The sequence below is a fragment of the Clytia hemisphaerica genome, unplaced genomic scaffold (genome assembly GCF_902728285.1).
Source record: "Clytia hemisphaerica strain Z4C2 unplaced genomic scaffold, Clytia hemisphaerica genome assembly, whole genome shotgun sequence".
Taxonomy (NCBI): domain Eukaryota; kingdom Metazoa; phylum Cnidaria; class Hydrozoa; order Leptothecata; family Clytiidae; genus Clytia; species Clytia hemisphaerica.
In genome coordinates this window covers 78,828-105,232 of record NW_027103473.1, presented here as the reverse complement: position 1 = coordinate 105,232, position 26,405 = coordinate 78,828, and the positions used below count along the sequence as shown (strand labels likewise).

Below are 26,405 nucleotides of genomic sequence, written 5' to 3'. Positions count from 1 at the left end.
ATTCAAAAAGATGGAGAAGAACGCAAGTTTTGAATCGTTTACACCAGAGCAAGAAGAAGAGAGTAGGAAAAAGTATGAAAACCTCAAATCAAAAAACCAACAAAAAAACTATGCAAAAGAAGTAGGCACTAAAGGTAAGCTCTATTTAACTTATTGCAGCTTCTTAGGCAGACAAAATAGACATACTTTTCTTTAAACCGTTTATACCTTGAGAAAAGTAAAAATATTTTCATGAAAATGTTAACATTTTTGTAACAGACCCTAAATGTCTTGTTCTTTTGTTTTGTGGGTTTTGTTCTCTCTGCTTCCAATTAAATTAAATAGTTGAATAGGTTTCATATATACAGTATGAAAAAATAAAATGTTTTCATATATATATTTTCTTAGGTACGTATTGTTTCATGAAGCTGAAGTACCACAAATATCACGAGCATTACCAGCCTGACGGGATGCACACTGTTACAGATGTTGTCCATACCATTATCAATTGGTTGATAGGTAGGTCCTCCTATTTCGTGACTATTTTTTATCCAAGAAAATGAAAAGGCTTTTTCATTACAAACCAAAATTGAAATAAACAGAGAGCAGAAAAAGAGTATTTGGAGAGTTCAGTAAACTTGGAATATCTAGAAAAGTACTTTTGGTGATTCACTTCGAAAATATCTTATTACGTATCCCCGAATATTACAAAACAGTTGAAAAAAAGGCAAAAGAAGATCTCAAACAAAATTCAAGAGTGATTACCCCTGAGCACTGCGTTCAGGTCCTATTTTTAGACAAATATATTTCTTTATTCCAAGGTGGTGTCGATGAATCAAAGCTATCTCTTGCAGAAAATGAAATGGGCGTTGTTAAGAAATCTTACCATGGTGGTAAAATCAAAACTCTGTCTCAAGACGAAATCGAAAAAGGCAATGAAAGGTAAAGAAATTAAGAAAACAAATTAGTCTCTCTGATATTCGTTTTTCCATGTTTTTCTTCGATAACAATTTACGCTAATTTTAATAAATGGACCTCACAGTATACAGTGTGTCCCAAAGAATCTTCATATAAAATTAAATCCTCATAACTCATAATCTAAACTTGAAATAAAATTACACTTCTCGTTAGAATCAATATATTATATTCTTCAATTCCCAAGATTATTGAATAGGTTTTTATAAGGGAAACATTACAGTAAGTATACAAGTTACCAAATTCGGTATAAATTGTAAGGATTCTACTCAATATAAAAATGTGTCTGCTTTCTTCAGATTTTTCCATAATTCTCCATAACTATTTTTTCTTTTAAGATGCAAAAAGACGTTACACTTTCCAATTACCTGCTCTGGGTTTACTGGTGATATTTTTACAACTCCAAAAGTTGCATTGAAGAACACTCATGGCTGGACTGAGGTGAGGCATTTCATTTTCTGTCTAATCTCCATTGCAAAGACCCCCAAAATGTGACTTAAATGAGATTTCCGTGTCATTTAAAAACATTTTTAACACTCATGTTTATTTTACTTCTCTTCTCCAATTTGTCAAAGCAAAAAAGTTTGATTTTCTTTAATATTTGACCTGAAACTCAGGAAGCAACGATGAATGCAGGGGGGTGTAAAATTTGGGTAGTTCAAAATGTATCACAGTAAAAAATATTTCCATTTTTTTAGTATACAGCTAATCGAATCTGGATCTACCTCTTGAAAGACAGCCTTGAAGTCAAACAACGCCGCAGTTTGTTTTTCTTCTTTGACGTTATGGCTCGAACCCATGCACGAAAATTCAACGAAGAAGAATTGGATACCCTTGAAAAAGATGTAGACATCGCTTTGGTTCTCCTTGAGAGGGACTGCACCATTTATTTATCAAACATCACAACCCACATTTTGAAACATCTAGTCACCAAGATAAGAGATAACGGACCGTTGTACGCTTTTTGGATGTACTCTAACGAGCGAATGAATTCTTGGATTACAAGAAGGGTACTCAATCGTTCAAAAATGGAGGAATGTGTTATGGAAACAGTACAAGTGAGTTTAAACAGATCCTAACATTTAGGTCTAAAAATTCAACTAGAAATAGAAGAAATTGTATTCTATATTATTACCCTAATAATTATCACAACCTTATAAAGCATAATTTACTTTTGAACAAGAGAATACAATGTATAAGGGTACAGTAGTCAGCATCTTAAAAATAACTTCTTCATATCACTTTATTTCAGATTCTGGATTGGGTCTTGTTTTCACAGTTCCTTGGGCAGTTCAACCATCTATATGACAAAGACAATTCCCTATGCCAAATGGCCAATCAAGCTCTTGAGAGAGACGGAGTTATTGCAGATTTTGACAATGGGATCTCTTTTGAACTTTCTGACCAAGAAAAGATAAAATTTGACACCACCACTGACACTGCTAAGAAATTCAAAAAGATTGAACCGGTAGTTGACTATGTTGAGGATCTCATTATGTATGGGGTAAATGAATTTTGTTTCAATGAAAAGGAAAACTGTTTTGTAAAAATTTTGCAGATTGTGAAAATTGATGATGATAACTATGCTGAGGTTGGGATATTTCCCGCTTCAAAGGACTATGAGACGGGCCTTTGGAATGGTGAGAACAAACAAATCAGCCAAAAAGTTGTGGAATTGGAAAGCCTGTCAAGACCGCTGGTAGTTGCAATCGAAGAAGAAAGAGTGTGGTTTGTTGGTCATGAAAAAAGTGAAGAATTTGACTGGTTCAAAGGTCACGTTAAACTTTAGCTTGTAATAATTTATTTAAACTAGTGTTTCTGGTGTGATATCTAACTTCTTTTTTAACTTTTTCACTGCCCTAATATAGATGCCTGATCAAAAACAAATTTGAGTAAGCACTTTTCAAATTAGAAATTTAGCTAAATCATAACTTCGTGAAAGTGCAAATTGTGACGTCATTTCTAACCCTAAGAATTTTCTCCCAAAAGTTACTTTAATCGTAGAAATTTTAGCGAGACTAATTTTAGCGTATATTAGCGAGCCAGGAATATCTTGATTTCTTTTGGATTTATTTTAGCAAATCACGATTTCAAAAAATTTCGCGTGGATAAATTTTAGCGAATACCCGTACTACATTATTGATTGGATTCGTTTTCTAGCATTTCTTTGCACTGAAACCCTTTCTATTGATAAAATTTCGCGTGGATAAATTTTAGCGATCTCACAATTGGGCGAGAAATTAGTCTCGCTAAAATTTCTACAATTAAAGTTATAAATGAAAAAACACCATTCTTATAAAAAAAGCGTGTAAATTGGGTTTTTCTGCACAAAAGAATTTTTAATTAGCTATTTACTTGATTCAAAACTTTTTTCTACCAAGAAAATCCACGTAATGCCAAAAAAATCCGGTTAACTTTAACTCAAAAAAAGCTTTTACGGAAATGAAAAATTGATTCAGAGTTGAGTGACGTCATAATTTGCACTTTTATGACGTCGTCATTTGCACTTTCATGACGTCGTCATTTAGCTCGAAAACTGCTAACTTGAAGTTTTCAAATTTGCCAGTCTGGAAATGATGCAAAAAGCTTATGCCTAAGGCGGCAATCACAAATATCTTCATTTCGCGTCCTCGTTGGGTCTAAAAAGTGAGTCGGTCGGTCGGTCGGTCATAAAAATTTTCGGGTTTTCTTACCTCCATCATTCATTTTTGGAGTGTATTCTTGAAGGAAACTGCCAGCCAGCCAGCAGCCAAAACAACCGCGTGTTATGGGTGGTTTAAAATTATGACCTTTGAACACTGTGACATCCGACCCAAAATGGGGCATGTAATGATAAACAAAGTCAAAATGCCACGAATGCGCTAGAAATCGCTCACAAAAAATCGGCAATAATAAAATTTTTGAACGAAGGAAACGTCACCGACAGAAAAAGTCCGACAAATTTACCGACTCGCCGACTCAATTTTCGAGAGTCAGTCGGGCGACGCGAAACGAAGATATTTGTGATTGCCGCCTAATTATAAACTGTATTCAGATATCAATAAAAAAAAAATTCTCCAACTCACGCTGAATATATGCGACGCTGGAATTTCTAGCCTCGTTGGATGTTGTTATATATATAGCTAACAACACACTTCAAACAAAGGAAAAAGTTTCTTATTTTTGTTGTTCTTGGGTAAACCGTAGCTGATATTTTTCTGGCCTATTTAGCAAACATTTTTATTGTTTTGATAATATGAAAGATCTTTCGACAAAGGCAAGCAGGTTTTTACCAAGTTTGTTTGAGAGCTTGTCAAGGTTCAGCTCATTTCGTATGTATACCTATACAAAATATCTCTTTCCTCATTAAACTGTGGAAAAAATTGTTCATGATGCTTTTGTTTTATTATAGTTCTAAACTCAGAGATACAATTTTTTTTCTCAATAAAAATATGTAAATTTATTGGCTTTTTCCATCTAGCTAACCTTTTTACCATATTATTATATATATGTGACTTGTTGATTTTGTTATTATAGCTAATATATTATAACACTTTATAAAAGTTCCTGAGGCTACTTTCAAAATATACATGAAGGAAAAGTACTATAATAAATTCAAAAATTATGATTCCTTACCTTGTCTTTATATCACCTTTTCAGAATGCTCTTTTGCTGCAAAAATGTCCAATGTTCATCATCATGGTGAAAAGTGGTGCCATTTTAAAAATTCTGTGTGTCTGCGAGATTGGGAAATACTATGGTTAACACTCGCTTGTTTAAGATCCTAAACCATTGAGCTCCAAACACCGCGCTTGTCAAATCTGATTGGCTTGTTTATTTGGAAATTTGATCTTTCGACCAATCAAAAGAGCTGTATTTATTTGTCACGTTGATAGAGCATGTTCCGTATAAGTGGAAAATGATAAACAAACTCAGCCTCACACAATATCGCACACTTTAAGAGAATAAAAGGAAAAGGAGTGAACACCTTCTTTCCCTTTCCACAGCATATTCTATTAATAGTTATGTAGACAAGAAAACAGGCCAGGAAAAGGTCATAACGATGGAGGGACGTTTTGTATTATGCTCGTTAAAAAGAGACTCCGATGTTAAACTGGGTACAAAAAGGTTAATTTTTGAACTTTACTGCTATCTTTTCAAAAGTTTGGGTCAATTCGGCTTACAATAATTTTGAAATCAAGGCTCATACAGACGTCGAAACCAAAACAAATGCCCACCTACGCTGATGCAAAATCAACATGTCAATCATATAAAATATCAAAAATTTAAAGTATGTAGTTTTTCTTTTGTTTTTTTGTTTGTTTGATTTTCTAACAAAAGAGGTTTAATAATCCAAGTAAAAGATATTATACTGACAGTCAATGTAAAAAACCAGCTGTCATCAAAATAATTGACTGTCAACATGTAAATATTGATTGTCAATAAGAGTACTTGACAGTCAATCCAAAAAATTGACTGTAAATAAAGAAATATTGACGGTCAATATATTCTTTTACTTTTCAAGAAAATGGATTGACAGTCAATAGAAAATATTTTCTGTCAATAATCTGTAATTGACAGTCCAATAAAACTGTTGATTGTCAATAAAAGCTACCGACAGTCAGCGAAAAACATTGAACATGAGCCTAATCAATGTTTTTTGACCTAGTAGTGTCAACTGTCGATAAATGTGTTCTAACGTTCCATTTTACCTTATCGACAGTCGAGGGATCGTTCGATTTTATTCTTTAAGGCAACGACTGTTGATAAATTGTTCTAAAATTAGATTTTGGAGCTATAAAACAGCTCAAAAATTCTGAAATATGCATTTCTTTAAAAATTTTTACACAATCAAGACAATCTCGACAAACTGTCTCAGATTTTTTCAAAAGAATATGGTTTCCTGAAAAATGAATTCAAATAAAAGAGGTATACTTAACTTTTTGAAATGCTTCTGTTTTAGCAGTAAAAATGGAGGTTTCTTCACTGATGATGTCCAAGAATATGCCAAACTTCTTTCATCTTTCTTCTAACAGTCCAGAACAGTCAGCTTTCAAATTCGTAAATCTACTTTTTTCTCTTTTTAACGTTCTTGTTTTGATTTGATTGCGTAATACATTCGAAAGACTGACCCTCCAACGTAGAGCCTTTAACATTTTTTTTATAAGCAACTCCAATTTTCGTGTCAAGCCTGGTGTTGCCCACTGAGGTAAAAATTGCAACTAAGTTTCTATAATTAGGGTAGGGAATTTTTCAAAATTGAAGGAAATTTTTCAATAAAGTCTCTCTAAGGGTTCTACTAACAGTCCAGAACAGTCAGCTTTCAAATTCGTAAACCCTTTTTTTCTTGTTTTTTAACGTTTGTTTTTATTTGATTGCGTAATACATTCGAAAGAGTAACCCTCCAACGTAGAGCATTCGACATTTTTTTATAAGCAACTCCAATTTTCTTGAATGTTCGACATTTGTGAACAATTTCATGCAGTTTCCAAAGAAAAATTAGGTTAAAAATGCAATAAAATGTTCTTATAAAAGAATTTGTAGACAGATAGAGATGAACACTACTATATTCTTCTACCTTAACAGAAGTTGAAAAACATGCCTCCCTGAGTAGTAAACCTTGAACATTTTTTTATAAGCAACTCCAATTTTCGTGTCAAGCCAATTTTAACGCAACCAAGAGGCTCTCTATAATAATAAGGGTAGGGAATTTTTCAGTCTCTCTAAGGGTCACCATTTCAGTAAAAATCAGTATCTCTAAGGGTCCAGGGTTTGGAGGTCTGGCTACCCCGTATCCCCTCAACCCTAGTATTACCCCCTCCTTAATATCGGACCAATTAATATCATTTGTCAGGGGGTGCGAATTGTGATTGTTTTTTGCAAATTCTAAAATTCCGTAAAACTTCTTGCTGAATTCCGTTTTTCTGCAATAAAATTGTCTAATTTTCCGTCTCCGTCGGAGGACCCAATTTCCGCAATTCCGTCTAATTTTCGCAAAATTCCGTCATTCCGTCCAAAAATAGGGCCGATTCCGCTCCTCCGCCAACTATGAATCATCTTTATAAAGCTCTTACACGAGAAAGTAAATAACAAAAATCGGTTTCTTATATACCTTATCGGGGAAAAATGACGAATATTTTCCCCGGCCTTAATGCGTATAACAAGAAAAAATTGAACAAGCGGGGGGGGGGGGGGCGTTTATTTGGCACCTACTAAGAGTAGTTCTTGATAAGTGACAGTAGTGTTCGAAAATGGATTCACTTTTAATCCTAATCCTTTTAGATCTATTGTCATGACCATACCTTAAAGGAAGAAATTTTGGCGGGAATTTAATTTGGCGGATGGCCAAAAAAACTAAATTTTGCGGGAATTTAATTTGGCGTTTGCTGAAAAACACCTTAAAAGAGATCATATTTTCAAAAAGTTTAATTTGGCGGAAAAAAGAAATTTTGGTGGGAACTTAATTTGGCGGTTTTAGGTTTTAACAATTGTAGATTTAAATTATAATTATTCTTAATGACATCATTGCATAAATTAATTAATTTTATGATCATGAAAGTAATAAATGATTCATTGCTATTATGGGAATTTACTTTTATTAATGGTGAACACTGTTTAACTTCGAAATACAATGTGTAAGCGATGAGCTATTTACAAGAACATTTTGCGTCTTGGCTTGGCTTGTAATTATTCTGCCGTAATTAGCTTGATGCATACTTTATAGAGAGTTTTGATTTTAAAAGATGAGGTTTTAGATACACAAAGTTTGATACTAAATATCTGACGAAGGAATTAATATTCCACAATTCTGTAAACGCAGTTTTTTGCTAGTTCCTAAAAGGAACCTTCAGCCAAAATATCGACATTAAACTGAAATACTGATTTTTTACTATGGTCAGAGCCCTTAAGGTACATTATAAAAGTCAACGATTATCTAGGCATTTCAGCTTGAAAATGCTTAGAGGGGGGATAGCCTACTCTTAGGTGCCAAATAAACAGGGGGGTTGAAAATTTTCGAGAGTTTAATAAACGGGGGGAGGGGGCTAATTGCCGTGGGGTTGGAAATTGTACTTCTGAAAACCCAAAATAAGGCTATTTAGAGCAAAATAGGGTGCCTTCTCCTTGATAGTTGAAAATATTCTTAAAAATTAATAAACGAGGGGGCGTCCTAATAAGGTCCGGGGGGGGGAGTACGAAAATTTTCGAAGAATTAACAAGCGGGGGGGGGTGGCGTTTATTTGGCACCTAAGAGTAAGTAAAAAAATTTTTTTGGACTTAAAGACTTTTTCAATTTAGGCATTTTTCTTGTTGCAAGGTAACCTTTTTTTAACCGGGGGTAAAATCGTTTTTCCTGAATAATAATAGGGAAACCGAGAAATTACAAAATTTAAAAGCCCAAAATCGTTCATAGGGAACATACCTGCAAAATTTGAGGTTCTTTCGACAACTCAAGGAGGGTGTTAAAATAGAGTGCCCTGATTAAAAAATAATAGGGTAGGTTAACGGGGACAAATTTTCTAAGCACTGGTGCTTTTCGTGAAGTCGTATGCTTATCTTTTACTCAAATTTCTACCTTTATATGCTTATAAACTTTATGCTTATAAAAATAAATATGTGATCTACTAATATAATACAATAAAAATATTTGAAGCATCATAAAGCATTTTGCCGTCATATCAAAACGAAAAAGAGCGTCATTAGTACGTAAAGCTGTCTATTCCAACACTGTTATCTAAAGGAAAATAAGTGATAAATAAATGTTCTCCTTATATTCTATTATCACTAGTCAGTGATACTGTCTTATACTAGTAGGGGCCACTATGTCGCGAAAAAGCTTCCCGTGTGCAGCAGCTTGTGCAAAGGGATTTTATGATTGAATATTGTTCCTTGAATGTAGAAGATCAAAATTTGAGAGGTGGGGCCGGGTGTGACCACCGGTTGCCATGGAAACTGACGTCATTGGTTACTATGGCAACCAAAATAAAAGGTCGTCAAAATTGAAAAATTCTTGTTTCATTCGAAAGAGCATGAAATACTGATAAAGAAAAAGGTCACAACCTATATCTGAAAATGAATATATAAAACTAAGACGTCATCGAAAAATAAAAATTTGCCAAAATTCAAAATTTTTTGGTTTTTTGGAAAGAATACCTTCCAGTGAACAAAAATCTTCTACATTCAAGGAACAATATTCAATCATAAAATCCCTTTGCACAAGCTGCTGCACACGGGAAGACATAGTGGCCTCTACTATACACTATGACCAGTTCCCGGTTAACCGATAATTTTCAATCCTTACCTAAGGGTGGATACTCCAGATAGAAATTAACAAAATAGGGAGGGGTGGCATAATTAAGTTCCATTGACCTGATTTTGCTAAGTACATGCAAGCTTTGAAGAGTGGAGATAAAAATATAGAGATAAACGATTATGGTTAACCCAGGTAAATCTAAGATTACAATTATATCCTTCACTTACCCAGTTTTCTCGATAATCACTAATTTTGTATGAAATTTTGATCGCTTGTTTTACTTGGTGTTTTATTGCCAGGTTGATTGTGAAGCATTTCGACAACGGGTATTGAAACCTAAAACAATAAGCAATACATCAAGTATTTAAGAAATTACTAAAATTTAGGGTGAAATATTCTTAACATATAAATACATTTTTCATAAGCATTAGACTTATAAGCATATCTAGACTCAGATATTATGAAAATTTAAGCATTAGACTCGATTGGGTTCTTCTAGAAATGTTCGTACACCCCGGGTGGAGGATGTATATTGTCCGGGGAGAGAAGGCATAAATTTAAAAAGCTGTGAAGCACGTGAGGGTTTTAAACAATAAATCTTACAGTTCTGGTAGAAGCCATAGAGTAGCTCTTGATATTTGTGTCTTTGATTTCCTCTCAAGTAGAATGGCTGTGAAAGTAAAAAAAGATGAATTCAACTTCAATTCTTTTATAGCTGTCGCTTGTTTCTGCAGCAGCCATAGATGTAATGGTCGTATCCGCTGCTCTAAGACAGTTTATCGACACGCAAGTGAAGACGCATTGCTACATATAGCCAAATCCGACCAATATAATCAACTACCAACAATTGAATGTCCTAATTACCCTACCCTCTTCAATGACCATCCAGCTGCAACCACACATTTATTTGAAGGGTCTGACATCTCAGTCCTAGACCACATTTATTTAGAGTTCAGAAAGTTTGTTTCACACCCAAGCTATGCAAAAGCTACAGTTTCTGAAAGTTTCCGATGTGACAAACTTTTCAAATTGCCAAAGCCTAATGAATCGTGTGTATCATATGATGAAGCCAAAGCAAAGATCAAGGATTTTCTGATCCCGATTGAAACCTTCAAATCTTGTGAAGGAGACTGTTTTGTTTTCCGTGATGAATTTTCAACGCTCACAAACTGTCCAACATGTGGCAAAGACAGAAGCAAGCAAAAGACATTTAAGTATTTTCCAATAGGACCGAGGATTGCCCGCCTATATGGAGACGAGAACTTGGTTAGAATTCTAAATGCACACACTGTTCGCCCAAAAGATGGGTACATAAAGGATATTTGGGACACTGCAAGATGGGGAAAATGGTTCAGTAAAGATGGGGAATTTGACGGATCAAATGGATGTGCAATGAGTTTCTGCAGTGATGGGGTCAACCCATTCAAAACTATGCACACAGTTTACTCCATGTGGCCCCTGATGATTTCCTTGCTGAACTTCCCCAGTGCACTAAGAAAGTCAGTTGGTGGTATCATGCTTGTTGGCATAATCCCAGGCAATGGCCGAAAAGAAGCTTTTCATGTAGACCCGTACCTAGACATCTTAGTTGACGAGTTGATGGTTCTATCCCATTGTCAAATGTACCAACCAGAGTATATGGCTGCTCCTATTGAGATCAAAGTGCGCCTTTTACAGTACATCCTGGACTTCCCTGCTATTGGTAAAGTTCTGCAACAGCCAGGTTGGTAATTTTGAGATCTGAAAAAAAATATTTTAAATTGGTTCTCTCTTGCTCTACACTATTTTTATATAAGCATAAAAGTTTCTGAGCTACCCTGAAATTTTAAGCCTTTTTCACACCTTTGAGAGAAATGAAAAATTTGCAAAAATATTTGTTAAATTGTTTGTTTTTAAAATTTATCTCATTCTTTTATAGGTACTGGTGGTCGGATGCCTTGTCCATGGTGTAAAATCGAAGGTTGCTACTGCCATGCATTGAGCAAAACTGTTTACCAAGACAATAGGAGGTATGTAAAATAATTTGTCAACCTAAGTCGATTAAATTAGATTTGAGTACCGCAGAATGTTAATTCTTAGCATTTTTTGCGCCATACTTTTCCTGACTTTTTTAGAAAAAAAAATATCATAAAGTAGAGGTGCTCTTTCTAAAGTGATATATGGCGATTTTTCCCCAAATATTGCAAAAGGTCCCCAACAATTAATTTCAATTTGACTTTTCCTATTTTTCATTCGTCTTCCAGATATCTAGAAGCAACTCATTGTCTCCGGAAAAGCAAATCATATGGCAAAATTGAGAACAGAGAAAAACCTGTTTCGTTTACACCAGAGGAAGAAGCTGATACAAGGAAGAAATTTGAATCTCTGAAATCAAAAAACCAAAAAAAGAATTACGCCAAAGACAAAGGCACTAAAGGTAAATGATAATAATATAATGTAAAAATGCTAATTTAGTCATTTCGTTCTCATCAGGGAGCTAGAGGCTCTTAATTTTTTGTCACTTGTAGAAGTAAATTGTGAAAGACTACATCTGAAATTGATTTTCTTTTCAGGAACATACTGCTTCATGAAATTGAGCTACCATCGCTACCATGAACATTATCAACCAGATGGTATGCACACGATCACTGATGTTGTTCACACAATAATTAACTGGCTGATAGGTAAAATATTTATCACATAAATTTGCATCATCTTGTTATCAAAATTGGATGGGCAGAATAAAATAGCCTTCCATGGTCTGAAGTAACATCTCCAAATATTTTCAAGAACTAAAGATATGACGATTTGAAATTCCAGATTCCTTCCATATCTTTGGGCAGAATTTCTTTTTTATACCCTACTGGTACAGACTGGTATGAAAAAAAGGGAGTTCAGACCCCTATGCACTGCTAGGCACACTATGCAATTTTCCTTTTGACTTTAGGTAAAGTGGATGAACAGAAAATGCAATATGCTGAGGATGAACTTGCCATATCGAAGAAGAATTGTCGTCCAAAAAAATTCAAAACATTGACTGAAAATGATATTAACATTGGAAATCACAGGTGAGTGCTATCTACCAAGTATTGAAACAAAAATCGTTCCCTCTTAATTAGCAGGTAAAGACAAATTTTTTACATAAACTCTTTTGCCTAGATTTAGGGTGTACTTTGAAATTTGGAAAATCTCTGCTCGTGAAGAAAGTTTGTACGCCTAATGTTTAATTTCTTAGAACTGAATGAATTATCTTTTTCTAACAGGTGTAAAAAGGAGCTAAGGTTTCCAAGTCATTGCTCTGGGTTCACTGGGGATGTTTTCACTGCACCAAAAGTTGCGTTGAAAAATACACATGGTTGTACAGAGGTATGTAGCAAATAAGATCAATATTTATGAATTAATTTAATGACTTTTATGTTTTAATGGTGGAGCAAACTTTTGGATGTTTTAAATATTGTGTAATAGACTACCAGATGAGCTGTAGAATAATTTTGAGTTTGTTCATTCTCAACATGTCCACAAAGAGTTCCCAATAACAAAGATTTGAAATTACAATTACATGTCGTAACCTTTACTTCTAGTACACCGCAAATCGTGTTTGGACGTATCTCCTGAAGGATATGCTGGAGTTGAAACAACGGCGCACTCTGGTATTCTTCTTTGACGTGCTGGCTAGAAGTCATGCCAGGCAGTTTGATGAAGAAGAACTGACAGCACTAGAAGAAGATATGGAAGTTGCACTAACTTTACTTGAAAGGGATTGTACAATCCAAATTGCGAACATAACAACCCATTTACTACATCATATCATCAACAAGATCAGGGATAATGGTCCACTCTACGCCTTTTGGATGTACGCCTTTGAGAGGATGAATAGCTGGATAACAAGACGAGTCATGAATCGATCAAAAATGGAGGAATGTATCATGGAAACTACACAAGTAAGATTACCCAAGTATTTGATATCTAAAAACCTTTTTCAATTAAATTGGCAAAAATTATATTTCGTGGGTTCAAATTTTCAGGATTTTGCCGAAAACCCATGAAAAAAGTGAAAAGTAATTTCTGCAAAAATTATTTCGAAAAATCTTTAGCAAATCCAGGCATGACAAAAAATGGAGTTGTTTATAAAAAATGGTTAGACTGATAGAATAGGGGTATTGATAAATAATGTTTCTTCCACTTTTAGATTCTTGACTGGGTTCTGTTTTCACAGTTCATGGGAAAATTCAGCCATTTATACGATCGGAATAATACCCTGTGTGCACTGAGTAATGCTGTTTTTCAACGTGAAGGGGTGATTGAACATGTTGATCGAGGAAAAGAGTTTTCATTAACCAAAGAACAACAAACATTTTTCAAAACAAACAGCTTGACAGCTAAAAGTTTCAAGAAAATTGGACAAGATTGTGATGAGATTGAGGATCATGTTTTTTATAAAGTTGGAGAATTTTGTTATTTTAAAACCAAAGAACTGTTTGTTCAGATCAATAAGTTGATCAAAATTGAAAATGAAGTATATGCAGAGATAACAAGCTTCAATGCTTTCAAAGATCAAGAAACTGGCCTATGGTATGGGAATAATGTTGGCACTATTGAAGATCCTGTGTTGCTTAGTTCTCTTACAAGACCAATGATTGTTGCCATTGAGAACGATAACATTTGGTTTATTGGGCATGAGCAGTCTGAAGAATTTCATTGGATAAAAGCACACATTAAGCTTTAGTTGTTTTGTTTTGTTTTTATACTTCGATATCAGAATATCTATCATTAAACTAATATTTTTTATAATTGTTGAAAACGAGTGACTTGGATTGTTTCAAAGATTTCCTTAAATTTCAGAGATTATCAATTTATTATTTATTACGTACCTTAAAATGGATAAATTTTCGCAGTTTTCGTGAATTTTGGCCATTTTTGCAAAATTTAGTCCACGCAAAAAATTTGAAGGCCTTTGATTTGTGAAAATTAGTCCACAAGAAATTATTTGGAATTTTACAATCACGAAAATAGAAGTTCGCGAAATGAAAGAAAGAAATCAAATTATTATATTACGAGTTCAACCCTTCATTTCAATTGTAAACTCAATTAACCTCCTAAAATTTTTTTGAAAGCTTTTGAGTGACTTTGTCTGCCTTTGTTCCTTTAAAAAACACACATCTCTTTTCTAGTTACAATTTATATAGTCGCAAAATTAAATAAAGAAGGTCATTTCGGGAAATTTAACTCATTTAATCTTGTCTTGCAAAAATTAGTACACACAAAAATTTACCCACTTAAAGGGACATAAAAGTACTGACGATATTTGTAAACAAACCGTATGCAGCGGGATACAAAATCAAAATAAAAAAATGATTGTTTCAATTGTTTTACAAGTTTGTTTTGGACACGTGATTTTAATTGTTTACATTTTACTACTTTTATGTCCCTTTAAGGTATTCGTTTTGTTATGTTAGATATTTGCATTGGTCTTATAGTTCACTGATAGCTACACATTTTATAACAATATGTCCAAAATTTTTGAAGGCTTCAGATGTTCTTAACTTTTCAATTTCAAGCCTAAAAATGTTTAATATGTTATTACTATTACTATGTTATATTATTCAGCATTTTTTTAGTATCTTTGTTTATTTTTCTGAGTGATCAGTTTTAAGCCCACAAAACCTTAAAAATATTCTTAACTTGTTCTTAAGATTTTGGCTATCAAAGTCTTATATGTTCTTATATAGTTTGTTCTTTTATAAAATAGTTTGTTCTTTTATAAAAAAATGTGTATATACTTGAAATGGGCCATTACAGAAAATATTTGTAACCCACCTGTCGAACGACGCAAAATGCATTGAAAATTCCACTCTTTTTTTATGTTTTTAATGGAAATTAATAGTTTGTTCTCTTGCCTTGGTAATTTTGAAATTCTTGTGTCGTCTTCCCCCCCGCCCTTGCGTGTTGTTACATACAGACAAATTCTTGAATGGCCCAATATGTATGATTAGAATTTAATCAGGCTATTGTTATTATTGTGTAAGGAGTGTGGTAATAAAAATAAAGCCTTGCTTTAAAAGGAATAACCAATTAAAAAATGAAACTTGGCTAAAAGATTCCACTCAAAGTCTTCCAAATATTCTTTAGGAACTAACACCCTGAAGTCAATATAATATATATGACTTTTGAAAAGATATGAGGTTATCTTACCTCACATCACGTTAAAATTATTTCTTTTCAAGCAGAATTAGTAAATCTCAAACCTAAATATCTCAATTTTGAAAAACTTGGAGGTTTTGCTAAGGACCATAAAAAAGAAATCTCTGGACTGAATTTCATATTTAACTGTTTATCCTTTTAAAGCAAAAGTGTCAAAAAATATTTACCTTTGCCTTTTCTTTTCCTTTCCTCAAATTGGAAGACTCAAACAGCAAACATCCTGGATATATACGGCTAAAAAATCTTGCATCCTTTGATGAAAATACCAATCTTGTGTTTTCTTGAGTAGTGACCTCGAGCATCCTCATGTGCACCGTTTCTCTTCACTTTGCTCCTAATCGTTTGACCAGTCCCGAACCCCTTGATAATCATTTCCAATCCTAACCGTTTGAATCCATATTTACGAACTTTGGTCCCAACTATTTGAGCACCATCCGAGCCCGTTGAATAAAGTAATCCAAACAAATTATCCATTATCCTAACCATTTCAGCTCCCTTCTTCCGAATGTTGATTGGCTAATTGGTAATCACGTGTCAAAACAAAACATAATTTTCGTAGCGTGAGGAAAAGAATTACACGTTTTTTCTTTTTTTAAGAAACACACTTTTAAGAAACAGGAGGCTCAGAATGCCTAAAAACTGAGAAACATGTTAGAAAATAGCATTTTTTAATTCGGTTTTTTAAGAACCTTCCAATCAAAACAAATGCTTTTTCTTTGCATGAAAAATAGGCTGATTATGTCAAAAAGTTTAGAAACATGTAAGAAACATTTAAGGCTCAAAAGGCCGATTTCTTAAGAAACATTGAGGCTGCTTGGTAAAACTAGTTTCTTAAAAAAAAAGTGTAGTCCACACAATAAACAACTCCAGGCTTTTAGACCTTTCTTACGAAGTGTAGGAGTTTTTACGCTCGAAACGAAGGAAGATATGACGTAACCTAAAAAAGAATCTGATCCTTTGAAAGTTAGAATTTCTTGGCCAGTAAAAGATCAGCCATCGACAGTCGAGATAAAAGCTAATCGACGGTCAAGGTAAGAATCGACTGCCGAGATCAGCTAATCGACAGTCAAGATCAGCTATCGACCGTCGAGATCAGCTATCGACAGCCGAGATCAGCTATCGACTGCCGAGATCAGCTAATCGACAGTGGATATCAGATATCGACAGTCAATTAAATAATCTCGGCAGTTCATGAAAAGTATTGACTGTCTATTTCCAGACATCGACTGTCAAGAAAAAGAAAAAACTGTCCATAAAAACGATCGACTGTGGATAAAAAACATCAACCGTGTCCACAATTGATGTTTTCAGACCTAGTAGTGCTTTGAGTTAAAAAAACTTTTATTTATATGTGGTGGTGGTAATGATAACTTGATATCTGTTTCCTTGTTATAATTTGAAATGTCATACTCATATAGTTTTCCGAACAAGAAAAATTTTTAAATTTTCAACTTTTAAAATGTCTAAAAATGCCCCAATTTATACCGATTTAGCATCAAAAATAAAGCTCCTAAAATAAAAAACATGAGCTGTTGATACTTGAAATGGAAGTTTTATACCTAGTCGATTTGCTCAATATTTTTATTTTCTAAAACTTTTTCCGAAAAATTCATACCTGATAATCTTAAAATTTTGCGGCACTAGTGTTACTTTTACTGTCGATTAAAGATAAAATGGATGAAAGAGGCCCCAAAAGTCGAAGATTGAGGAAGGTTGGCAGGAGTAAGAGTTATTAGTAATTTTTGCGCCGCAGGCAAAATTTTTTTGTATACAAAAGGTCAAAAAGCTTAAAAGATCTTCTAAAAAGGAGAAAGTTAGTCAGCATAAGACCACAAAACACCACAGCGAGCATCAACAAGTTTCGATCTTTTTCTTTTTTGGCAATCTCTAATTTTTTGGGGGGGGGGGGTGAGCATCCTCTTTAACCCCTGGTTGATACACAACACTTCTCTTGCTTTGACTTTTTGCGATTCAATGTTGATAGTATTTTTGAAAAAATTCAAGAGAAAGGATGCAAGAGCGTAAAATAAAACAAAGCGCCGCAGGCAAAAAAAATAAACATTGCACTTATAGAAGGCGCTATAAACTTGTCGAAAGGTGCCAAATCGCCCAATCAAACATCAACTAAATTTTGGCGCCCCTTTGAAAAGCTCTTTTGGCGCCCCTCTCAGATCTTTCTGGGTGGTGCACTGCACACCCTGCACCCCCTGCCAGGCCGCCACTGCTTCGTAGATGCTTTTCGACCTTAGGTTTTAAAGAAGGTAGGATCGTTTTTAACTTGCGTGTGGTGAAAACAACTTTGCATGGTTCATTTAATTGCCTTAGCGATTTTTCAAATTTATCAGAAACTTTTCCACGGTATTGAATATAGAACTTTGTGAGATCCTTATCATCTTCTTCTTTTTCTGGTTTTTCGATGATTTTATTGAGCGTCTTCTCAATGATAGGATCATAAAAAGATCGAGGATATTGATTGTTTATCAAGATTGTTTTGGCTTTTTCTAAACTCTCGTGAAAAGATTTCCAAGAGCTACATGCCTGGTAAATACCGTGAATCATTCCTAAAATAACAGCTTTTTTGTACCTAACTGGAGCAAGTACTAGAAAATTCATCATTAAACCTGTATCAGTTCTTTTTGTGTACCAGGTAGAAGACAGTTTTCGCGCGTTGCGTTGAATCAACATGTCAAGAAAAGTAATGTTACCGTTATGTTCTCTTTCTTCTGTGAACCTTAATGAAACATGTAGCGAGTTGATGCTTTCAAGCTTTGTAGTGGCACTAGTTCTCAAGATATCCATAAGGATAGCATCAGCATAACGTTCATAGATCATTGCCTCTCCTTTGGTTATAGGATCGAACTTGCTGAGCCAACCATTAGCAAGCATCGGTGCAGGAGGACTCCCCATCGCCAACCCATTTGTTTGTTGATAGTAACCGTTGAGTGTGAGCATGATTACATCGCAACTACAAATATTTAGCATCTCTCTAAATGTTTCTTTATCAACAGGAGGTTTTTCGTATCTACCAGAGAATAATAATTCGGTACAATCATCGATAGTTTCATTGACCGGTACATTAGTGTAAAGAGACACAATATCAAAACTTATGATTTCGTGACCTTCGGGTAGTTCAATTTCACTCAGACCCGACGAAATCCTTTGAGATGAGGTGTTGACGTTGCACTCAGGGACGACTTTTAACCAATCTGCAGTCTTTTTGGCGATTTTGTAATACGCTGAGCCTGGCATTGACAATACTGGGCGTAGAGGTATATCATCTTTATGTACCTTGGCTAAACCATATAATCTGGGTGGCTGACTACCTGTAGGTCTAAACTTTTCATGTAGTTTCGCGGTGATTTTCTTATTGTCCAATAAATCGTTCAAGAAGTTTGTAATTCTTTCTTCCTCCTTCAGCACAGGATTTTTTGCATTCTTTCTAGGTGGTTCCCACTTCTTAAATTGTGGCCTACGCCTTGCTGATCGCCCGTGCGGTCCATCCAAATATAATTTCTTATACACGTGCCACCATTCAGATTTCTGATTCGCTTGGACCAACCAATCAGAATATTCGCATAATCATCCTCAGATGAGAATGCAGACGATCTAGGTAAACCAGACCGTAAACATAAGAAATATCAAAGTCAAGAAAAAAATTTATGGGCTGGATATCCAGGCTACTTTAGGCGTACAAACTTTCGCGAGCAGAAACTTTCGCGAGGACAAAAAATCGCGAAATTCACGACATTTACTTTCGCGATTTTAACGGAAAAATATTTTTCGCGAGCATAAACTTTCGTGAATCAAGACTTAAAGTTGAGAATTTAAACATGAAAAAATGGCTTCGAGAGACAAATACTTCTTGGACTGGCTTGAAATATTTGTCCTTTGACTTATTAGTCTTTTAGCAGGCTTAAAAGTGCCATAAACGTTACATTTTATTCAAAGTTTGAAGTTTTACAGATTTTCTATTTTATCGAGAATATTTTGCGAGCATAAACTTTCGCGAATGGCCCTTCCTAGAATTTCTAAAGACATTTACTTTCGCGAAAAGGGCCAAAATTCGCGAAAATCGCGTAATACCAGCCAATCTAATATTGAGTTTGTGAAATTCAATTCAAAATAAATGAGGTTTTTTTACCAAAATCAACCCTTTTTGTTGTTTATGAGCAACAATAACTTATTATTGTCTACATATTCAAGTTTACTTTATTAATTTTTTCAAATACAGGTTTTCGAAGGCTGATCTTGTTGTTTGTGACAATTGTCACTGTACAAAGAGACCAGATAAAGATTGCTCGATTTGTTCTCAAAATGATGCTTTCGATGAGTCATTAAGAAATGATCAGCAGAAAACCAACGACTCTGGTTTATCTGCTGTTTCCACACGTCAATTGGAACCTCCAAAGGATTCAATTTCAGTCAGTCCACCGCCTAGTCCAAGCAAAGTAGCACCAAATTCACATAATTCACCTCTATCAAGTCCTCCATTATCACCAGATTCCTTGCGACAACATAGAATTGCAGCTTTAGGTAAAATTTACTGATGTCAAAGATAAATAACATAGGACATTTTGTCACTGGTTGTTTTGGAACTGAAAATCTAGTCATAAACTACATTTGAGGCTTTAAATGCTGTTTGCAGCTGATATTTTTGAGAACCCTTTTTCAAGGACTAACACAATATCTGACTGGAATTTACTTTCAATTTTGTTTGATTTTAGAATGTTTTCTAAATTAAGGTTTCAGTTTGACCATAAGTATTCTCAATTTATTTATCTTTGGCCATTTTAGGTTTAAACAACAGTTTGATCAAGATGAGGTCATTAATAGATTGAACACAAAAAATCAGTTGATTGAACTGTTCAAAGAACCAAACATTTTGACACATGAACTGGATATACAAATAATGGCACCCAACGGTCAAATTGAACAGCGTTCTGGAATAGGTGTTGTTAGAGAATGCTCTGTTTATTTTTTGAAGAGCTCCTGATCAGTGCCACTGGAAGAGAGGAGAAGATTCCTACGATTCGTCACGACATGGCAAGGGAAGAATGGACTGCCACTGGCAAAATACTTGTGTACCTTCTTAAACGAGATATTGGTTATTTCCTGATTGGATTTTCCTCGGTGTTTTTGCTTTCCACTGTGTTTAGAGAAAACGAAATCACTAAAGAAGATTTGTTGTCATCTTTTAAGAACTATGTGTCACTTGACGAAAAGGATCTCATTGAAAAAGTTGGAAGGGTAGATTTCGAGCAATTAGAACCTGACTTGGTTGATTTGTTGAGTGACTACAACTTCAAAAGCCTACCTTCAAAAGACAATATTCATGATCTGCTGGCTGAAATCGCTCACGCTGAGCTTCTTCAAAAACCAAAGTACATCTCTAATTGCTTGGGTGATGTTCTAAAGAGATGTCCGATCCCACCCTTTGATTGCAAGAAAAATCTTTTAGATTTTTACAACAACAAGATGCCAACTGTAAAAAAGGTGATTTCGTGTTTTCTAGCCAATCCCTCTACTGCTGGACGAGATTCGAGTGTACGGGTTCTTGACAAAATTCCTCAAAACATTGGATAAAAAAAAACTTATCTATGTTTTTACGCTTTGTCACTGGAGGAGATTTGCTGTCAGAGTCAATTATTGTTGAATTCCCAGAGAATCAAGAACACAGAATGTCACGATCCCAGACGTGTAGTTGTGTGTTAATACTATCAAGAGACTATACGTACTTGAGTGAACTAACAGAAGATTTCACTAACATTTTACTTTTCCCTAATACCTTCCGCTTCACTAATGCGTGAGTTAACTCTGAACTTTGATTCATACATTTTTATTTTGTTTTAAGGATGATTCTTTTTCATTAGAATGCCCATGATTTCTACGGCATGTTGAATTTACTTTTGTTTCAATTTTAGGTAACTTGTAAATTTCTATTTTATTTGTTATATTTGTTAAATCACTTGAGGTTGATTAAATAAGGTACTCTTCTTTTGATAACAAGGAGTACATTTGCTATCTTAACTGAAAGTTTTAAAATGCTAAAACTCTATTGAATTTTTTTGAAAGCTTTTTTACTTTACCCGCATTCCGGAAACACTACATTTTTTTATTTGTATTTTGCAAAGTCAGGCTAAATTTTGAAATATTTGTACAAACTTCAGAGCTGAAAACAATTTTCTCTTCTTTAAGGAAATTTTTAGGTAGTGTTTTTTTTTTCACTTATGTTTTCTTTATAAGCATGAAAGGCCTATAAGCATGAAGGCTCAGATTTCCCTAGCATAACATAAGTTATGCGTATGAATTCTCAAAGCACTATCGCACAAAAATCAAAATAGTGAAACGTATGGTTATTCTTGGTAATGTTGTCATGTCAAAATTTTACTTTGCAACGATTATCCCATCCGTTACTTATAATATAACAGTATGGGGCAATAATGATGTTATCTTGAAAAAGCTAGAAATTCTGCACGTACGAGCTGCTAGACGAATATTCCAACCACCAGACCATTTGTCTGACGGTGAGGTACTAAAGGCAGCTGGGTGGATGAGTATTGAATATTTGTATAAACGAAGACTGTTATGTCTTATGCACAAAATATTTTACAGAAATATTGATTCAGAACTATCAAATATGTTTTGTATTTTGAACTCAAAATCTACTCCTCAACGGAGGGACAATCAAGTAAAAATTGCTAAACAATTCAAAACAACAAATCAAAATACTTTTGTTGTTAGATAGAGCTTCCAAGATATGGAATGCAATGCCGAATGAACTTACCAATGTATCAAAATTTGACATCTTTAGGAATAGATTGAAAGATTTTAGAGATAAGATCAATAAATTTTCTTTTACATATAATTCATACATTATTAGAGATGACTATGTATTTATTTAGTTAATCTTTATCAAACAACTTACACATCATTTCCCATGAACTTTGCGTTACATTAAATTCTTTGATTATGAAACATAAACTTTGAAGTCCTAGCTATATTCTTGGTAAACAAAACAATTCGTTTGCTTAATTTCCCTATCTCACTTTGACGACCTAGATTTTAAAATTTTATTTATTTTTTCAGATACATAGCTTTTAATTTTATATTGCACATGCGTAGGTTTTTATGACTCATAGGTTACATTAGGTTAGCTCAAGTCTAGTTCTAATTAACTCCTATAACAAAACTAAATCTCACTTAAGCCACATAAGCTTATCAAGCTTTTACTTTTTTCTCTGGTTAACTATCCTTCAGAAATCTCTGCACTAATAATTCTTTTATCTCTATTTACAGCATATACATAATTTTAATACATTTTAACTATTTTTCATTTGTAATATAGTCCTTAGTTGCAGGTCCACATCAGCTTAGTCTGCGTTTTTTTTAACCTGCTTTATCAAATAAATAGAATAAAAAAAATAAAAAAAGTTAAGTCAATTCAATTTTCTTCTGTTCTAAATGTTGAGAAACTTTGAGCACTTTTTGTGTACTTTATTTATTGTACTGAATTGCGATACACAATCTACTGTTTTATTTTCAACCTTTTCAACATTTTTGTTAGTATTTAATTGCAAACATATTTTTCGATACGTATGTCTTCAGTTTTTCTTCACTTCTATTTAAATTTTGTTTTCATTAATGAGTTTTTGAACAGAATCTGACAGCTAGTGTTTAGACTGGGTTGAACCTCCAGTGTGACATTAAAACTTTTGTATGAGGCGGGATATAATATGTTGGCGGGATAGGAACTATTTTATCTTTGTACTTTCACATAAGGATGTTGTGTTTTAAAAAAAAAGTTTTTAGTTTTATATTTTTAGTTTTATATTTTCAGATTTCTGCTTCTAACAGTTTACCCTAAGCCATATTTAAAAGCTTTAGCATACACTAGGCTGACCAAGGGATAGATACTTGCTTATTAAAAAAAACATATACAAGAATTGATATTTCCTTATTTAAATTTAGATCATTACTCTTGATCTAATAACAACGAAGTTGTATACTGTTATGACTCTTGTAACGAAACGTTCCCCTCTATATACATTTATCTATCCAGAAGAGCTACAGTTGAAAGTTGAACATCATGGAACACATGCAACGTTTTTGGATCTAGATATAAGCATTGAAAATAACATCTTTCGCTATAAATTGTTTGACAAGAGAGACGCCTTTCCCTTTTTCATCGTGAGAATGCCACATAAAGATAGTAGTAATTTACCACCAATCATCTTTTACAGTTCTATATATTCTGAGGTGCTATGCATTGCTAGATGCACTCTTCTTTTTGAAGATGTTCTGCCCAGAATTTCAGAACTTTTCAAGTGCATGCTCAATCAGGGAGCTGAAAGATCTTTCTTGCGAAAACAAATTGTTAAGTGTTTTGATAGATTTCCAGAGACTTTTTTGAAATTCGAAGAATCTTTAAATGGGTTTTTAGCGCAACTGCATTTTTGAAAATTGAAAACATTTTTTTTTATATTATGTATTGTATGTTAGTTTTCTCAGTCACTTTCTTTTTCGTTCTTTCCCGTGCAGACGGCTGCACGGACTTTAGGTGTCGAACCGGGTTCTGGGCCTACTTTTTGAAAGTTTGGGTTTTTTGATACTTGTATTTTGTCGTTTGTCTTGTTCTTGTCTGTTGTCTACCCTTTTTTTTTCTTTGTATTTGTGTGGGAGTTTTTGTTTATTTCTCTATCTTTGTTAGTTTGTTTGGACTGCGGGTCGGTTCAGGGTTATGGAATCTGGGGGAGGCTGAGTGTTGCACGTCCTTAACACATGTTTAAAGCCGCTGCATCTCTCGCAAGTCGGGGACTCCAGATTGCATTGGTTGGGTTTTTGAGTGGTTTTTGGTGTCTGTGTTTTTCTGCTTGGCTTTTTAAACTTTACCCAGCCGGCAAAAAAACGTTTAAAAAACGTTTTTCACAACGTTTGGAAAACGTTTTTTTCAGGTTGTATTTGTCGCACTTTACAACGTTTTTTCACAACGTCAAAAAAACGTTTTTCAAACGTTTATAGATTACGTTTTTGCAAGGCGTTTGAAAAACGTTGTTTCTACGTTTTCTTTTAGCCACTTGAAAGACGTCTTTTTGGAACGAATTATGGACGTCTCTATGACGTTTCCGAGACGTCTTAATTTTATTAATTTCGGTATGGTACGTTTCTGAGACGACTTAAAAACGTCTTGAAAAGTTATTTTAGATTAGTTTTAACACGTCTCTAAGACGTTCTTTGCCAAAATAATTCCTATTCATTGCACTATTATGAGAAAGACCGTACGCACATTTGAATTTTCTTTGAATGCTCTTTTCTATATAATTTTCTGGGTATGAAAATCTACAATAAGTATAAATTAAACGTAATGAAATCAAAAATTTGATGTTCTTTCTCTTCCGTCCTTCCTTTCTGGCATCTTTGTGATAATCATTCCAAACGTTTCCAGTATGATTGCTATTTGAAGTGTTAAAAAACGATATCTTGATTGCGATTTCTTTGGTCTCCTTCACACATTTGCGATCCTGAAAAAATAAAAGACGAATAGTAAATTTGATGTTTAAAGATTTTTTAGCTGCGGTTGAGACGTTGAAAACTATCTTTTCTTTCCACGGGAAAAAGAATGCTCCAGGAGGATAAAGAAAAAACTTCTTAAATTTCATGGCCAAACTTTATGTTTCACGAAATGTATTCTACCAAGGACTTTGCTAAATTATTGTCGTTGAGACAGGGGTGTTTCCAAGTCAAATTTCAGAAGTTTGAAGTACCAAGCTCACTCAGTGATGCAGGGGTATCAACAAGAAATTAACATAGTTTTGGAAAGATATCATTAAAGTCTTGTTACATTTCACCTACCTTTACTAGCATATTTTCGGTACTTTCTGCTGGCGACCACACAAAGTCAGCTGAGGATAGTTGCAATAAGGAAACCAATAATACACTCCAGCTTGAATCTGAGGGAAAAGAAGTTAAAATAAAAAGTTTTAACATTAAGTTTACTGAAGATTACGTAATTTTTCGAAATTTTTCCAAGGTTTGCTCTCAAAAATAAATATCATCAGAAATTGAAACCTGAAATAAGCTACACCGATAAAGCCTCTAAGAATTAACTTAAATATCAAAAGCATTTTCAGTTTAATGTAAACTACTTACATTATCTAGTTGATTTTTGTAAGAGAACCAGTTTCTTCCAGTCTTCGTGCATGAAACATCCAACTTTTACAGAACCTTTACTTTGTTTGATTTTTGTTTTGAACTACAAGTGATTTCGAATTCAAACGTTTGAACGTTCGAACGTTCGAAAGCTGTCCAGAAAAGAAGCCATTCCATTGTTAATTCGGCGGACGATGGGGGGGGGGGGGGCGGCGAGTAGATGGGACGGGGAGCGGGTGCGTGGTTTGTAATTTGGAAAGGGCGTGACGGAGAGAATTTCACAAGTTTCTATTCTACGGGTGGGCGATCTTACGAGGTATTCAAACAGGGAGTGGGCGTTTTATTAAAATATATTTAACACTTAAAGAGAAGTCAATAAAGTAAAAGAGAAAAAGATATATCGAATATCTCTCCTATATCTCAGAGCAGGTAGGTAAAGTCTCAGAAATTTTCTTGGGATAAAAGCTGAGAGTCGATGAGGTTATATTTATATATTTCAAATAGAAATCTTGGGCACTACACTTTCGTCTCAAAAAAACGTTTTATAAACGTTTAAAAAACGTTGATCAAAATCACGTTTAAATCAAGTTTAGAAAAAACGTTTCTTAAACGTTGTTAGCAAAACCTTTGAAAAACGTTTAGATTGTAACGTTTCAACAACGTTTTATAAGCGTTATGAAAAAACGCGTTTTCTTTGGCAACGCGTTTTTTTCACAACGTAATCTAAACCTAAAAAAACGTTTTGAAAACGTTGTGTGCCGGCTGGGTATGTCTATTGGTTTGTTGGTTCTTTTTTGCATAAAATTCTCATTTCTTGACAGAATGTTTGATTGGTCTGATTTATACAATTAGAAAAATTTAAAACAAATGGAAAAAACGTATAATTATAAAAATA

The 26,405-nt window shown here is 34.1% G+C and overlaps 2 protein-coding genes and 2 long non-coding RNA genes across 4 annotated transcripts; 1 reads left to right on the top strand and 3 right to left on the bottom strand.

The window, feature by feature from the left end:
• Nucleotides 1-745: 745 nt before the first annotated feature.
• LOC136798419 (uncharacterized) lies at nt 746-2,650 on the top strand. Its single transcript, XM_067055027.1, has 3 exons — nt 746-921; nt 1,293-1,395; nt 1,653-2,650. Exons 1-3 carry the CDS (start codon nt 842-844, stop codon nt 2,031-2,033), a joined length of 564 nt encoding a protein of 187 aa, XP_066911128.1. The 5' UTR covers nt 746-841; the 3' UTR covers nt 2,034-2,650.
• A 5,822-nt stretch (nt 2,651-8,472) lies between these two features.
• On the bottom strand, nt 8,473-15,657 carry LOC136798384 (uncharacterized). The gene is made up of 4 exons (XR_010845381.1): nt 15,532-15,657; nt 9,788-9,854; nt 9,412-9,520; nt 8,473-8,665 (listed from the first exon to the last, which is right to left on the bottom strand). It is a non-coding gene; the product is annotated as an uncharacterized lncRNA (long non-coding RNA).
• Nucleotides 15,658-17,488: 1,831 nt separating this feature from the next.
• On the bottom strand, nt 17,489-18,613 carry LOC136798398 (uncharacterized). The gene has a single exon (XM_067055005.1). The coding sequence runs from the start codon at nt 18,611-18,613 to the stop codon at nt 17,489-17,491; it is 1,125 nt and encodes a 374-aa protein (XP_066911106.1).
• A 6,035-nt stretch (nt 18,614-24,648) lies between these two features.
• On the bottom strand, nt 24,649-25,614 carry LOC136798383 (uncharacterized). Its single transcript, XR_010845380.1, has 3 exons — nt 25,511-25,614; nt 25,214-25,311; nt 24,649-24,882 (listed from the first exon to the last, which is right to left on the bottom strand). It is a non-coding gene; the product is annotated as an uncharacterized lncRNA (long non-coding RNA).
• Between the last annotated feature and the right edge of the window lie 791 nt (nt 25,615-26,405).

What these genes read in the sequence shown, in the direction of transcription:
- LOC136798419 (XM_067055027.1), top strand. Translation starts at nt 842, where the DNA reads ATGGGCGTTGTTAAGAAATCTTACCATGGTGGTAAAATCAAAACTCTG. An exon ending in ATCGAAAAAGGCAATGAAAG is followed by an intron (nt 922 to 1,292) that starts GTAAAGAAATTA and finishes TTTTCTTTTAAG; the next exon opens with ATGCAAAAAGACGTTACACT. An exon ending in ACACTCATGGCTGGACTGAG is followed by an intron (nt 1,396 to 1,652) that starts GTGAGGCATTTC and finishes CCATTTTTTTAG; the next exon opens with TATACAGCTAATCGAATCTG.
- LOC136798398 (XM_067055005.1), bottom strand. Translation starts at nt 18,613, where the DNA reads ATGCCAGGCTCAGCGTATTACAAAATCGCCAAAAAGACTGCAGATTGG.